Genomic DNA, 17,029 nt, shown 5'->3' on the forward strand with positions numbered 1-17,029 from the left:
TTAGATTGACTCGGAAATATCTTATTTTGATTTTAAATTAAAAAAAAAATAAAGAACGCTTTCTCTGCTGCTCGTGCATTCTGAAAAAATAATAATAATTTGCACTTATGCCTCCTTCGATTTGGAGCCGCGATATGAGGAATCGAAAACAAAGCTGGCCACAAAGTTTACAAAAATCCTTTCGAGCTACTTTCACCAGTGCTCAAAAGAATTTTTATAAATCTTAGTACGTATAATTTTTATTTTCGACCACTCGCATAAGAAGATTCGTATTTCAGAATACTTTCTTCTTTCCTTATTCGCGTTTCCTATATCGAAGCTAATCGGGGAGAAAAATCGATAATTTGATTAATGAATCTCTCTAGAGAAATTATAGTACGAGAGAGAGAGATCGTGACACTTACCTTCATCATAAGCAGTAATGTGTTCAATACGATGAGTATCATGATAAAATATTCAAATGGCGTGGATACGACTATCCTCCAGATTTTGTACTTTATGCTATTCCGCTCCTTCGGCATATACCTCTCGAGCGGACGAGCTTGTATTGTGAAGTCTATACATGATTTCTGAAAGATTAACACAGAATTGTTAATCTCTTATTGTTGCTAGTAAAATTTCGTGCAATCGTATGTACGTTTTTCGTCTAAAATGCGACATAGATAAAAATTAAAATAAATAAAAAGTTAAAACAAACGACAAAATATATTAAAAATACTTAAAAAAATCTATGATTTAAGAAAATTTTTTATATTTAGAAATAATTATTTATTAATGTATAATAATTTTATATATTTAATTTTTATGACGTATAGAGTGACTTCACATTCCTTGTTAATTTATCCAAGTTTTCGTAGAGACAGCTAATAAAATATGGAACGCACATAAAACTAATTCAAGTGAAGATAGACATGAGACATTACCTGATTCTTATCGATTTCACCGTCCTGCAGTTCAGCTTCTCCCTGCTCCTGGAACGTGATGATAATCAAGGCCACGAAGATGTTGACGAAGAAGAATGGAAAGACGATGAAGTAGACGATGTAGAAAATGGACATTTCAATACGAAAGTTTTGGATGGGACCCTTGTCCTCGTACGTGGCCGCCATCGAGTTCTGCAGGATTTGCGGCCAGCCTTCGCCGGTCTGGACGGCGAACAGCGTCAGCATGGCCACCATCACGTTGTCGTAATGAAAAGACTGGGGTTCCCATTTCCGTTGCATGAGCTTCGGTAGCATACTATTCTCCTCGAAAACGAAGTATTGACCTCTGTCGCGAAAACAAAATTAGTCTCCATATCTACTCGCACCATTTGTAAAAATACGATTTGAGAATAAATACGCAACAAAAAATCTTTTTTTAGTTTCTGCTTCATTAGTTCTTTTAAAAATTTATTTATGTCGCCTACTTATCGAAACCAATATTCTAGCTTTATATGTATTCTCTCCGAAATGTTTTCTTCGACAAATAGAAGCGAAAAGGCCGAATCAAATAACATCAATAATACTCACTTGCAAGTCTCTTTTGTATACTTGCTCTCGTCGGTGCAGTAGAAGAACTTGCCGTTGAACAGCTGCACCGCGATCACAGCGAATATGAATTGGAACAATATATACACTATGAGAATGTTAATGACATTCTTCAGACTATTCACCACGCAGTCAAACACCGCCTTGAGCTTCGGCACGCGCTTTATTGTCTTAAGCGGCCTAAGCACTCGCAGCACTCGCAGCGATTTGATGGTCGAGAGGTTCTGGCCGGCCGAGCTGCCGGTCATGTAAAAGGCGAACGACACCATGGCGCATATCACTACGACCGCGTCCATAATGTTCCAGAACTCGCGCAGGTACGAGCCCGGGTGCAGTATGATGCCGAGGTCGATAATCTTCAGCACCATTTCGATAGTGAAGACGCCGGTGAACGCGTAATCGAAGTAGTTGAGAATCTCGTTTCTCCAAGCGTGTTCCGAAACGGGATCCTCGGCGGCTAGCGCGATACTCGACAACGATATTACCACCATTATGAAGAAGTCGAAGTACCGAAGGTTCACGACCCAGTGAGCGGCTCTTCTTATGCTGCAAATAGACAGTCTCGTTATTCCGGCGATATCGTTTTTAAGATGAAAAGAATAACATATATGTATAATAGATATAAGATACATTATAATATATTAGAAAATATCAAAATAAATAATAGACAATATAATCGTACTAGAGTAAAAAGTAGGTCAGGTGTCTGCTGTGCTCTTTAATTTATGTGCAAGTGTCAATTGATTTTATTGATTTAATAACATTATGATTTAGAGTACAATGTTTCGTATTCATGGCGAGGATTACAGACCGATTATTGGATTATTATTACTTACGGATTCGTAGGGGACAGTATAAACATGGAGGAGTATGGCAGCATTGGTTTTGGTCCCGTGTCGTCGTCTTCATCCTGCCTCCTCTCTTCGGACGTCTGGGTTTCAACTCTTCCGTCTCTGCTGGAAAAGACGAGACGTCGTTCTCCACTCTGTGTATCTCCATCAGTATTGCTTTTCACACTTTTTAATTTTACATTCTTTTTTAACTTATTTACATTATGTATTATCTATATATATATATATATATATATATATATATATATATTTTTTTTTTATTAAATAATTACAAATAATTACTAATCCGTTTGTTTTATTACGAATAATTAATAATCAATTCGTTTCAATCATATAGTCTTGTGCAAAATTAAGATTTGCGCAAAGTCACCAAATTTATGTCCAAGTTTCTGTGGAATTTCCTATTGTACCTCACATAGAGATCACGAACAGAAACTCGAGTTCAAGAAAAACCGACTTCGTGCTAATTTTATTAGCGCGTCTTCTAAATTATTCTTAACTGCGGAATGTCGAAAAATTTTTTCTGCTACACAGAATACGCGAAAGTATATTATTTCGATTTTGAATCTTCCATGAAAGAAGAACATCTTTCACAATTCATATTAATCGTAAAAAGTAATAATTCATTGTAAATAATATATGTTATTTGCTACGATAAAACGTCAAGAAGAGACGAAATTTTTACGAATATAGCAAAAGGAGAGGATGACCTACAAATTCTGAGTTGGACTTGGAGGGCAGATTTCCACCCTCGGCGCGCTGCCGTCCCCGGGTCTCTGCAGCGACTCGATCTCCTTCTCGAGCTCCTGCAGTTGCTTCTCCTTGTCCTCCTCCTTCTCCTCCTCCTCGGCGGCGCTCAGCTCTTGCGCGTTCGCGAGATTGTCGACGGCGATAGCCAAGAAGACGTTCAGCAGAGTGTAGTTGCCGAAAAGCACCAATACGATGAAGTAAAGCGAATGGGCCATGCCCTGCGACTCGATACCCTTGTACATCACTTCGTTCCAGTCTTCTCCAGTCAGGATCTGCATCATTATCATCGTCAATTACTACATCAGTCAGAATATTCTAAAAGGACGTCTATTTTTTTCTACCATTTACTAAACAATATACATGGCATTTACTCTCAATAAGATATTTAATTTTATTGCATCTAAAGTACACAAAAACTATACTTCTATCATATATTTAATGTTTATTTATATTATAAACGACACGAATTGCATGTTCGGTTATCTTTCGAAAGCCAACGAGACTATGAAACAGATACTTTTCTCGCCAACGACGCCAACTACATGTTTTCACGTACTTAGAACAATTAAAGTGTATAAAATGCAATATAAAATTAGGTGATATTTGAAAAAGGCTCGAGCACAATTTATTTACAACACGGTAAATAAAAGATTCATCATCTTTTACATTATTTCCATATTTAAAGTTCGGATTAAATATTTATTAGAATCGTAATAACATTTGTATTGTACTCACTTGGAAGACAGTGAGTAGTGCGATGGGAAAGGTGTTGAAGTTAGTGGGTGGCGTGCCGTCCTCGAAATTGAATTGGCCGCCGAATAGCTGCATACCGAGCAGCGCGAATATGAGGATGAAAAGGAAGAGCAGGAAGAGAAGGGAAATGATGCTGCGCATCGAGCTTAGCAGCGATATCACGAGGTTCCTCAGGCTCTTCCAATATTTGGTGACCTTAAAAATTCTCAGGAGTCTAAGGGCACGTAGGACGGAGAGGCCGAAAGAGCCGGTCCTCAGCTCGGACCAGATCACCTCGAAGATCGAGGCCGAGATGACTACGCAGTCGAAGCGGTTGAAGCTCGATTCGAAGTATGTGCGAAAACCGAGCGCGTAGACTTTTATAAACATCTCCATCATAAAGAGGCCCAGGAACACAAACTCTGCGATGTCTGCGAATAAAAAAAAAAGAAGAAAATTAAAATTTCTGGGACTCTTAACTCTCGAAGATATTTTATTCTTTTAGATAAAATAAGTTTCCGTTATATCGACATTCAGATCTCAGCGGGTTGATTGTCAAGGTATCTTTTAGTAAGCCAGTTTAAGCAGTCGAATTTTGACACGCTATGTGAGCCGTTAAATAGAGTAACAATTAAGTTTAAATTCAGCGAGACTCACAGAGAAACTTGGTGAGCCATTCTGGCTGACCGTAATGCTCGACGGCCACGCAGACGGTGTTGAAGAACACAAGAACGATGACGAACCAGTAGAACTGCTGCGACTTGACGGAATTGCGCACCCAAAACCTGAACCTTTTCTCGGCCCGCCAAAATTGTAGGCACGTGCCCTGCTTCTTCACCTTCGACTTGAAGTAGGAGGCTCTCGAGAACCCTACAAAGTATAAAACACTTCTTTAGCGTAAGATACAAGCATAAGGGACACTTAGAACACATTTTACAGACACCGGTCGACTGTTAATTAAACGGCATTAACAGCATCGTATACACTTGTATTTTGACGTTGTTCATAATAATTTTTGTTTAACTTGAGAAATCTTTTACACTATGACTACGTCTTCACGTTTCATACTACTTGCTAAGCTATTTCTGCGATTGTGAGTTCAAGGATCCAGATTTCATGATCCAAAATATGATGTGATCTATATTAACTTAAAATTCTTTGAGATCTTTGTGAACATTGGGAATAGTGACATTCTTATAAAATTTTTTTTGGGGGAAAAACGCATATTACGATCAGAAAAGAAATCAAATACTTCTAGAATTATTTCGTACATCGACTGGAAGAGTTAGAAAATTGTATTTACCTCTCGGTTTAACGAGATATATAGATGTAAAAATAGACACACAGAGTTCTATACTAAATTACTCTACCAAGCGGTTACGACTATGATATGACGATGCGTATGTATCATGGCTACTTAGTTACTATGTGTAGACTATGTGTCGACAGGCTGAGATTAGCCTATCTATCACACTCTATAGGACGGGATTTGTACACTACTCAAGGGATTCAATTCCTCGTTTGACAATACTAGGTACTCTACTGATCTGTCAGCTTTAACTAGCTAAAATCATAATTGTATAATAATAAAAACATTAATCAGTATTCCACCATCACACGGTACACCTAAACAATGTAGAAATATTTCCGCCGGAAACATTGGCACTTAATCTCACGACGTTGGTATCAATCGTTAATCAAAATTCATCTCACGGAAAAAGAAAGATTATTACGTGTTGTAATTATCTTTCTTCCCTCCCCCCCGCCAGTGAGATGAATTCTGATTCACATAGTATATATATTATTTCCTTGATTCAATTGCCTGAAAGAAAATTTGTAACAATGTTTGTGCGAATGTCTCCGGTCCCAAAAAAAATCTAATATTCATGTATCGCCACACCAGCTAATAGAAGCAATACCTAAAAATAAAAATGAATTAGCTCCCGAGTTCTCCGATCAGTCTCTCGCGCAAGATCCGCGTGATCTCGAGTGATACATATCAGCCACAAAATCAGCAGCAAATCGGCCCGAATAATTACATAGAATGCAATAATTACATCCTCTACCACGAGTAATCACAGCCTGCGATTTTAATTTGATATATAATACGTGATCTAGCTATGCGACGATCATACTTCGTCTGGGTGTGTAAAGTATGCTTTGCCAATTATCCTTTTTACGCGCGAGCAGAGAACAAACTACAATTTTGTATGTATTAAGATGCGTAATTTTACATTAAAAATCAATTTATTAAAATTATATAACTGTTACAAATGAGCACTTGAAGTCAAATAGTGACATTTTCACATAAAAGACATTTAGATATTTAATTAATTTTTAATCATTGCGCTCTTTAAACGCTTATATAATTGTCAGATCTTCAAATGTTTTAAATAATATATGCGCTGAAAGAATATATCTTTAACCAGAATTAGGGCTGCCAATAAAATTATCTAGGTCCGTTATTACTTATTAAACTACGATTTCAATGCGATCAGATTAATTCTTACATGTTTAAGTGCAATAGAGCACGATAATTAATACATCCTGCATACGTGAATAGGCATCAAGTAATTCATTTACTAAGCGGTGGCCCGAATCTAAGTCATGTACTTGTGATCATGTACGCACGATATTACATGTACGTGTGTGTATTATTAACAAACAATCTCTCAAATAAAATTACAAAAAATAAAACAATTATATAAGATTACGAATACAGCCTTATTTTACGTAGCTCTTTGCGAAAAGTCGTGGCATTCACGGTTGTAGTTACCTTTGAGCTTTTTCTTAGGCACTGAAACAAGAGGAGCATCTGATAGCGTGTGTTTAGAATATTCATCGGCAAAAATTAGGAGATAATTTTCAGCGTCGTTCTTGTCTTTTCCTCTCGATACAAAAGATAAATCAGGCATAAACCCACAAAAGGTATTAACAAACATGTCGATGAACGTGAAAATAGGCTAACGTGCCAATAAATGGAGAAAAATTTTAGAACGAGAGAAAAGGCGGGCCAAAATCTCGAACCAACGATTCCCATCGCACCATACAAATTCTAAAAAACATATCACAAAGCTTATTTTATATTCCCCAGACACGAAATTGAATTCTTAGCTAATTTTATAGCTCGCAAGACTAATTACTAAGATAATATTAATCATAAGAAAATAATTTAAATTTGTATATATTAAATTTTCTCTAAATTTCATTGAATTTGCTTTTTAATTATTTCACGCTTCCAGAGGAAATCGTTGGTTGATATAACATAGGTTCTGACTACTGAGAAATCATGAAAACCCTTACTACTTGAACTTGATCTCGATTTCACAAGTTCGTTCGAATATTCTGAAGAAGAATCATCAACTCGAAATGTAAAAAAGGTGAACAAGAAGAGAATACTTGGCAACTGGACACCAAGTTGACCAAATACAACTCACCATCGTCCTGGTCGTCCTCGCCCTCCTCCTCCTCCGTGTCGGTGCTTTTGCTCTTGCCAAGATTCTTTAGCTTCTTCTTCTTTGCCGCTGCTTTTCTTCTTACTGCGCAAAACAAAGCGGTAGATTAAGTTACGTGAACATTCTTTGTAAATTACGACCTAATTATTTTTTTAATCAAAACGTATAAATTTCCGATTGAAAAGATTATTGATAGAATCACAAAAAAATCGTATTTACGAAATGTGGTAATATAATTGCGATGTCTTTCATTTTGTTCTCTAATAAAATGAGTCTAATAAAATGAGCATGAATCATATAATTAAACTGTTTATACATATATTTTTCCAACTTATATAACTGCGCGCCGATTTTTTTATCGGACTTGAAACACAGTTATTGTTGGAAGTAAAAACCTTCCCTCCCCGAATACACGAAAATTAATATAAGCCTGTCAAAGATCTAAGCTTGGACCGTATGGCTTTGACTCTAATTTGATTATATATCGTAACAGTCCTATTTCTCTTATTATTATTATTATTATTATAAATTATTTATATTCATATTTCATATATTGAATAAAATCGCATATAAATACAAATTTGTAGATCATGGTAACTTTTAGAATCCCATAAAATGCCACTATTTAACATTTGCATGTAACATATGCAAGTGTATCGCCAGAGAAAAAGGATGCATGTAAGAAACGAAAGTAAAATGAATATTAAAATCGATATTCGTTAATGCCGTTAAACCAGCTATTAACAAAGTTAATTAAAATCATGAAATATGGAGATGCCTTGTCCAAGAATAAGGCATCCAATGCATTTTTAGCGAAGGAAAAAATTGAAATCTATTCGACTGCGTCGAAAGAAATGCGAATCACTCTGAGTGCACTCTGAGTACACGGTGCATTCTATATAAATATGTACGAGCACGTTTTGGAGATGCAACTCGCTTCGCAAATCTTTTCGACTTTATGCAAGTGAATATTCATGGTATCGATATACGTGGCGTTATATGGACCTTCTAATATGTGCATTTTCTCCTCTTCCGTGGTCCTCTCTTCGGCTAGTATCACCTCCTCTGAAAAATAAACATTACGTATTAGTAATAATTCGCGTGTATTATTATATTTTTATTTACAAAAAAGCGACTCGCAAAGAGTCTAGCGTAAGCAGTGAGCTATAACTTTTGCAAGCACATTGTTAACAAAATAAGTGAATTAAAATAGATTGATAAGGGAATATATATATATATATATATATATATATATATATATATGTTTGAAAAATGTAACATTAATTTTTAATATTTGAAATCAGGTAGTAAAATATAGAGTGCATTTATTGCACAATTAATTTTTTCGTCTGTTTTTAGCTTTATTCTTCAGGTTAGGATAGGTTTTAAAATTCCGTGTTATTTTCGCGCGCGCGCTTCATATCTTCTTTAATAACTACAATTAAGATTTTCGCAAAATAAATTCCTGTTCAATCCATTTTAATTCACATGTTTTTTTCTACGGCGATTGATCTAACCTGCTTTGCAGATCCAATTGAGATAACAATTCAGTTCGCGCTCAAGCTGCTGCTGTCTTCGCAACTTCAGGAAGGTCTGCCGGTTCTCCACCTTCTCTCTCTCCTTCGCAAACTCTCTACAAGCGTGATACAAATGACATGGCAGCTTACTCAGGAGCATAAAAGCTAAGTTTAGCGAAGGACTTTCTGGCATTCCGCCGTTAATATTCTAGCGATACTGCCTTGTTTAATAAGTCAACAATATTTACTCGTTTAAGAAGAATGCCATTGGGAGTATTAAAAAAAAATGATATTTTTCTTTGCGAGATACTCTTCCGTAGATTCTTTCAAAACTAGCTTACGCCGCCATGGGAGCCATACTCGGGATTGTGATGGATTTATTATTATTAATTACTCTCTTGCATACGCGTTATTTTCACTTAATCAAATATTTAAAATATCTAGCATTAATTAAATAGACGAGCCAATATCTAAAAATTCATATTTCTAAATATACAATTTACATCGTATTCTCATCGCGTATTCAGCATTGTACAATTCTGAATTTTTTTCACACTCATCAAAAAGCACAATATTATATACGATATAACCGTAATTTACAAATTAAGAAATTCATAGTAAATTTTTCTAATAAAAGAAATAAATAATATTTAAGATTATTGACTAATCATTGTATTTATTTTATATTTATGGTCATAACACAGTTGTGCTAAACACGCTAACAGAATACGGTTTATTGCACACTAATGTCAGGCAACGTCTGCTAATTGAAAACCTGCTTGAGTAATCCATTTTAAGTAGGAACTGAACGCAGTGGTGAAGAGGCGTTTGGTCTTTGCTTTCCGATAAGCTGCCCGCCGTTCGACGCGCGTTCTTTCGTTAGAAAACTCCCTGACGAGGAAAGAAAATCATTCTGAAGTAATGGACCTCGCGATCTTGCCGGATTGTCACTCCAGAAATTGTCTCTGGGCGGAAGGGCCGCGAGATGCTGTCAGAAGGGACATACTCACCCGCTCAAGACACCAAGAACTAAGTTCAGCATGAAGAATGATCCGAGGACGATTAACGGTATAAAGTAAATCCAGTTGTACGTGCTGCCAATAGCATCATTTGTCTGCAAATTCGATCAGAATCGGTATAAAGAAAGCAACGTCGCATATACACATATGCACCGGTTACACAGCCGAAGGTATATTAATTAATAACGTTATATGCGACACAGAGGCACTGGCACTGTAATCTCGCTGCGCCAAACACGACGTGATAAATGTGATCGTCCGAGTGTGAGGACTCAAATTTATTTATCGTTATTCGATAATATTCATTTCCCCTCACAAAGAATTTTATCCGACATGAAGAAAAGATTTGATCTAAAAAATATATCTCGCAGATTGGAAATCTGCCGATCACATTTACGCAAGACAACGTCGGCTTCATAAAACTTCAGTATTACTGGGGGTAACCCGTGGAAAAAGAATACGAAAGAAACATGCCATTTTTTTTAGACTGACCTGAGACTACTCACTACATCTCTCTACTCACTACTCGCTATATCGAAGAAGAATCTATAAGTTATCAGTTATTTAACACGTCGACTACCATTGTACTCATCCGTGGCATTACTAACATTCTTTTAAACGTTTATAGAAAACAAATGCCATCTAATGTAAAATTCTGAATAATAATAATATATTATAGCTAGATAACAATGTAAAATAAAAAATTCTCTGTTCGACGTAGTATCCTTGAAAATGTAGTCTTATTTAATCATATTATACAATAGTTTATCGTTATAATAATATGAATTCTGTAATATACAACGATAATATCAAAGAGACACGGTAGTGTCTCGCGCCAAGTATACGCGGAGCGAGACCGATCGTGACTTTTTTATGCGACGCGATATACAAAACTAGGCAGGCGACGTGTTAGACTAAGATATGTCGAAATTACAGTTTAAATATACTAAATCTTTGTTTTGTAGAAATTACAATTTAAAAACTATACTAGATCTTTATTTTTATAGAAAATGTTTAAATAGTTTCGAAACATGGCATTTTCTTCCGATTGACATTTTACCGCGGGCTACCCTATTACAAAAATTGATTGAGGCAATCGAAAATTTTTTTTTTCGAAATCTCAGTAAACAAATAACGATTAGTGTTACAACCGGTAAAGTTACGTCGAAGGGTTTCGAGATAATCTGTTGTTTACAGTGAAATATGACAATAAAATATTTTAAAATCTCTCCTCCGTGATCCATCGACTGAACATTAACCCTTTCGTGATCAGCCGGAGGAATGTGTTCCGTTGTTCTTCTTCACAAATTACGCATTTAACTCGTATTCTAGCGCTAAAAGACTAAAAATTTTTACTTAATTCTATTTCTAAGAGAGCTAAAGAAATTTAATTCTGTCACGAAAGGGTCAAGCACAATAAGAAGTAGGATTAACATCAAATATTGAAACATCGAGAAAAGAGGGCTGGAATTGACAATGTTATACTGAGCAAGGTGAACATATACGTCAGTGTTAGCTGTTTCCGCAAGGGATTCTTTAACCCGAAAGCCGGCAAATTCGGCTAACGCCGAACACAGAAAAGAGGCGAACATGTAAGTATATGTATAAGTTACATCAAAGTGAAAACTCAACAATTGCAAAAGAGAGAGACATTTAGAAGCAGATGGAAGGAAGTACACGTATTAAAACAGTTTGGTATAACACGATAATTATTTTCTCTCTTCTAGAAGGGTAAATTGACGAGGGAAGGAATTATTGTTTGATACAAAAATACGATACTCAAATCGCGAAACGGTTGATAAAGGCGTGACTGGGCAACATCATTCTATGGAACACAGACATTTGAGAATCTTATCTTTCGTGTAACGATACTGCGTTAGGACAAATCGTGCGCGATAAACGGGAGGGCGAATTTTTAGCAGAAAAAGAGGAGAACGAGCGAGAAAATGAGAGAGGCAAAGACAGAGAAAGAGAGAGAGAGAGAGAGGTACGGTAACAAATAGAAAAAGGACGAGAGAAAAGAATTTTAACACTGAAGAACATATTTCTTGCTTTACCCAGTACAATATGGCAGTCCAGCCCTCCATAGTGATACACTGGAAGACAGTGAGCATGGCGAATCCGATGTTATCGAAGCTGGTGATGCCCGAGTTTGGTCCCTCCCAGCGTTCCAAGCACGTCGAGATGTTCGCGTTGCACACGTGGGCCCCGGGCGGGGCATCATTTTTGTTGTCCGCGCTACACGGGCTCGGCTGCTCGCCCTCCTTTACGATTATACCTGCAACGTCCAACATTGTAAAACATCTCAAGTATATTAACGCGAAGATGGGCCTGAGGAGCCCAAAGATTAAAACATATATATATATTTTTTTTTCTAAATAATCATAAACACAAATTATATTTTTATATATTTCAAGGTTTTCGCAGATCTTTCTTTCAATCGTTTGTGTGGTAAATAAAAGATACATAAAATAAAGCAAGCAATATTGTAAGCAGTATAGTTTGGACAAAAATTTCTAGAAGGCTGAACCTTCGAATACACTCACTGATGTCCTCTACACTGTAACATGTTTTATGCAGGGTTCCCGAATAAAACTCGAGGCCGATGATGGCGAATATCACGATGGCGAAGAGTACCAGCAAGCCGATCTGCAGAAGCGGCGCCATTGCTTTGATGATAGACTTGAGCACCACCTGAAGACCTGTTCGCAAAAAAATTACCGAGGAGTAATTAGGCCCAACCACCGTTCCTACGAGATCGATATGGAATTCTATACTCGATATAACTTCCGTGCATTATTGTCGTTACTCATTGCTCGAGAAATTGCACGTGATGCAATTTTGATTTTTTGTATAATAAACACACAAGATTAATATTTGTTGAAAGCCACAAAATCAGCTTGTAGCAAAAAATAGAATATTTCATCTGTTTCATAGTAATTATAACAATGATTTACAATTGTTAAAAAAATCATTATCTAGATTTTATAATACTCTCAAAAAAATTATTTTAAATTTTAGAATGACTCAAAATTAATTTTGAATCAATTTTTAAAAAATATGCATTTGTTGCCACTCGAAATGATCCTGCATCTAACAATAAGGATTAGGATACCTCCGCCGCATCTAAATACAACATCGAGCTCTCAGTAGTAGCTATTTAAGCAATACTACTAACATAAAACGAATGATCGATCTAATTCAATAGAAAGCATTCTACAGGCGATAGATAAATATATCTGCGATTAAATGTGATCTAACTCTGATCTACTTGACTTCATATATCTGTTAATTCGCTTCCTCTCAAATCTATGTAGCCACTATTCAAGAAACAAGTAATTCTCGACGGCGGATCGTACTCGATCTTCGAGGTACCCAAATCTCAGACACGGCAAAGTTTCGAGTCGTAAGCATCCATTATTCATTATCAAGTAAATTTCCTCGAGCAACGAAAGCGCATTTTTGTCGCACGTTTAGCGCCAAGTGGTAATCATCCGAAAGTGATATTTCACATTTGAAACATTTTTCGAACTGATATTTTTATTATTCATAACATGTGATAGCAATAGAATACATGAATAAACTGAAACAGCGCTAAATGTGCTCTTAGCCCGCGCTCACACCTTCGTCTAGTATCGCTAATGTAAAAAGTACACTCAAATAATGTAATTTTCTATGTTACACTCGATAATTTAATGATCGTGTGAAATTAACGCGCTCAAAACAAATGTAAGCTTCATTTAAATAATAAACTTTGGAAACAACTTTTGACGCTAGGTTCAAGGTGTGAATACGAGCATCTATTTCGACGCGCTATTTACGACGGTCTCACGGAATCTCGTTTACAATTCTCCCGCCAACGTGAGACCTCTTTGGTTTTCCTCGAGCCGAGCAGCCTCGAGTCCCCAAAAAAATTCGATCGCTTTCCAATCTGTACTGGTGCGCTACTCACTCGGTATGCCGGAGACAAGTTTGAGCGGTCGCAACACGCGTATCGCACGCAACGTGCGCAGATCCATCTCCAGGTGTATGCCTTGCGACAACGACGTAATGATCCTGCCCCAAAAACACACACACCCCGCCATACTTTACTACTTACTACTCTATTATACTAATAATTAAGTACTTATACTACGTCCACTAGATGGTTAACTAGCGTTCTCTCTAGCCTAGCCCGGGAAGATAATGCTATCGGGACGATCGGATGGAATTTTTTGTATGTGAAAGATCAAAAGAACTCTAATGAATTAAACTTTGAGCGCAAAATGGATATAAATAGCTATATCTATAGCGGACAATCTCTGTCCGTGAATCCCAAATGGACCTTATAATTTATAACCGAAAGGTCAAATGCTTAATATAAAAAATGTACATGTTTAAAGAGTTGAAAGAGATTTAAAGAAAGGGGGGAGTTTATTGTTAAACAAATATCTAATTCTATTTTTCCGAGTGTTTCCTATATTCTTTAATATATAAATCTCAATTTGAAGGAAATTATATAAATCTGCGGCTTTATTTTTATTTACTTTAATATGATATTTTTAAAGAAATATTATTAAAGTATCTCGATATGCAATACTAATTTTAAAAATCGTAAAAATAACTAAATAACATTGTAAATTATTGATTTTTGAGATATATCTGAAAAAATATATTTTCCACTATTTTATCAAACTTAACGTTATGTTCAAAAATAAATGATCCGATGAGATAGGGCAATGTTCTACTGAAAAGAGCACCGCGAAGGCGAAGGGGTAGGATCAATGTATAAGTGTAAACGTATCTATGTACGTACGTACACTCTCTAGACTATGTAAAATACTGTATATCTAGGTCTAGAAGAATGTGAAACGCTGGAACGAGCTAGTGATAGTGGCTATAATCACACGTGAACTCGCGGCGCTAGTTTCTCGAAGATATCAGTTCGCCGTACGGTCATCGACCGCCACTTATCTATTTCTGACTCTCGCCAATAGCAGAAGCTTTTCGAAAAGATTCGCCTCAATCCAGAGAAAATATATTATATAAAGCTGTTTGATCTTTTCCACACTGCTAGACAGTAAATTCGAAAGTTTAAAACTATTTTTTTCATTATATTCTCCAATTTTAATATATATATATATATATATATATATATATATAAGAGTTTATATATATATATATATATATAATATATATATATATATATATATATAATATATATATATATATATAAACTCCAGAGAATTTTAAATAAATTTATAAATTTTGAATATTAAAATGATCCAAAAAAAAACAGTAAGTGCTATAGATGATTCTTTTTTCTTTGTTTTTTCTTTTGTCAATTCTACATAAAGAAAAATATGGGAATCAAATCTAATACTAAAAATATTTCACAGCAACTTTCAGTGCTAATTTCTTTCTAATTCCGAAAATAGAACCGGAGAAAGAGATTTATTTCAATTTTGAAAATAGATTGCATAAGTATTGAAGATTATAAAATAAAAACTTTCTGCAACAACTAAATGCCTTTAATTATAACTTCACGAACGCGAATTCTTCTCCATTAAAATGACAATTGAACCATGTTGTGCTATAAATAGCAAATAGAAATTCTCCATTGTGAATAACGCTAATGACGATAATTGTCAATAAATGAAAAACTGGCTAGCTTGTGATAACATCGGTAGAAGCGAAAAGAGCTAGTCCTAGTATGGAAATTGGAAGAGGACGATCATCATCTAGAATTATGAGTCGCAAAGCAACCATTCGGTCTGTGTCGTGAATTTCTAAGGGAACGGATTTTAACAAATAAAGGGCTCGCTGTTGAACACGTTATCTGCTCTAGGACACGTATCCATTTAACAATGTATAGTCGCCTCTATTATTTAGCGCAACTGCAGCTAAAAATAGCTAATCGCTAAATATACCCACTCTGTGGGTCATTACGTCTGTGTGCGTGTGTGTGTTTTCTCTTTTTTTCCTTGTTCGTGAGTCCATTTGTTCGTGAGTGCGCATCCTCGGCGTACGAAATTGGAGACGATTGACCACCAAATCGTTATCGTTGTATTCCAAAAAGAAAGCATACTCTCGAAATACCAGCTACTGATTAATAAATAGATTTCTTTTCACACAGACACGATTCAAATTACATCCTAACATTTAGAGAAAATAATTTCAATCTTAAATTGGCGACTAACAGCGTTTAGACTGCTTTCTACGTGTTTATTTTTCTACGCATACAGAACAAATTAGAATCATTATAAAATGTCTAGAAAATATAAGAAAAACTAACGTGTTATTTCACCTATCTTCTATATTGTTGCAAGAAAACATAACTATGCAACAGTTATTTTGTAATTGTTATCGTTTTTAAAAAATATAATTCTTTATGTCACTGTCTATCAGCAAAAATTTAATTAAACAAACTTAATATCATAAAAAATAGTTTGTGTTATGCACAAAAATTTAATTATTGTATATATGTAAATTTAACATTTTTCTCAAAGAATCTTTACTTATGTGAACGGTGTCCTTGTGTGTAACTGTGCATTTTTTGAATTTGAAATGTATATGTATCAAATTGCATAAATCTAAACTGGTCATAAAATCTAATCGCTAGTTCACGCAAATCCTTCTATGAAGAATGTAGAATATATATCTAGACGAGATACTTAGAAACACAACGTGTAGGCACACAGGGAGAATTCATATATATATAAATGTATATATAAATATACATACAAATTATATATTATCCAACAAATATCGATCAACTGAGCTAGCTTTACCCATCATCAACTCTAACTTTGTCAACTGATCTAAGACACCCATAGCCTTTAAGCGAAGGTTAGTAAAAACGTACGACGTCACATTACGCAAGTAGAAAACTAACGCAGGAGACCAGAAGGACGTGAACTATGTAATAATGTATAGATATATATAGACAAGTCAATGCTGCTCTCGCTTGCCGAAACTAGACGTCGTACCAGGTTATAACTAAAGCAGCGGAATCGGCCGAAACTGAAGGGATCGAGCTAAGTTTCGGCGTCGGAGAAACATTAAAACTATGTTTGTAAACTATTGAAAACCGCACACAGATTGCCAGGAGACACAATGTGGACAGGGGGGTTGAAAGGGGGAGCGGAGGGCTGGGTCATTTGCTGCTCGACTTGTTAGCTCGACTTGTTACTGGCA

The 17,029-nt window shown here is 35.7% G+C and overlaps 1 protein-coding gene across 16 annotated transcripts in view; it reads right to left on the reverse strand.

Moving 5' to 3' along the window:
• The window catches only part of Cac (calcium voltage-gated channel subunit cacophony), a 169,843-nt gene that overhangs the window by 42,686 nt on the left and 110,128 nt on the right, over positions 1 to 17,029 (reverse strand). For 13 of the 16 annotated variants that reach the window (XM_077418696.1, XM_077418711.1, XM_077418710.1 and 10 more), the window contains exons 5-19: positions 13,806 to 13,909; positions 12,400 to 12,555; positions 11,911 to 12,131; positions 9,845 to 9,948; positions 8,835 to 8,950; positions 8,323 to 8,382; positions 7,300 to 7,401; positions 6,639 to 6,659; positions 4,520 to 4,732; positions 3,866 to 4,293; positions 3,095 to 3,402; positions 2,366 to 2,485; positions 1,512 to 2,075; positions 924 to 1,269; positions 405 to 569 (exon numbers count right to left, since the gene is read on the reverse strand). In XM_077418696.1, the coding sequence (XP_077274822.1) occupies positions 405 to 569; positions 924 to 1,269; positions 1,512 to 2,075; positions 2,366 to 2,485; positions 3,095 to 3,402; positions 3,866 to 4,293; positions 4,520 to 4,732; positions 6,639 to 6,659; positions 7,300 to 7,401; positions 8,323 to 8,382; positions 8,835 to 8,950; positions 9,845 to 9,948; positions 11,911 to 12,131; positions 12,400 to 12,555; positions 13,806 to 13,909 (3,028 nt within the window). The remainder of the gene's footprint in view (positions 1 to 404; positions 570 to 923; positions 1,270 to 1,511; positions 2,076 to 2,365; positions 2,486 to 3,094; positions 3,403 to 3,865; positions 4,294 to 4,519; positions 4,733 to 6,638; positions 6,660 to 7,299; positions 7,402 to 8,322; positions 8,383 to 8,834; positions 8,951 to 9,844; positions 9,949 to 11,910; positions 12,132 to 12,399; positions 12,556 to 13,805; positions 13,910 to 17,029) is intronic. The other 3 variants (XM_077418699.1, XM_077418698.1, XM_077418697.1) reach the window with 2 other exon arrangements.

Source organism: Temnothorax americanus, unplaced genomic scaffold, assembly GCF_048541705.1.
Source record: "Temnothorax americanus isolate GAGA-0224 unplaced genomic scaffold, ASM4854170v1 Scaffold5, whole genome shotgun sequence".
Classification (NCBI taxonomy): domain Eukaryota; kingdom Metazoa; phylum Arthropoda; class Insecta; order Hymenoptera; family Formicidae; genus Temnothorax; species Temnothorax americanus.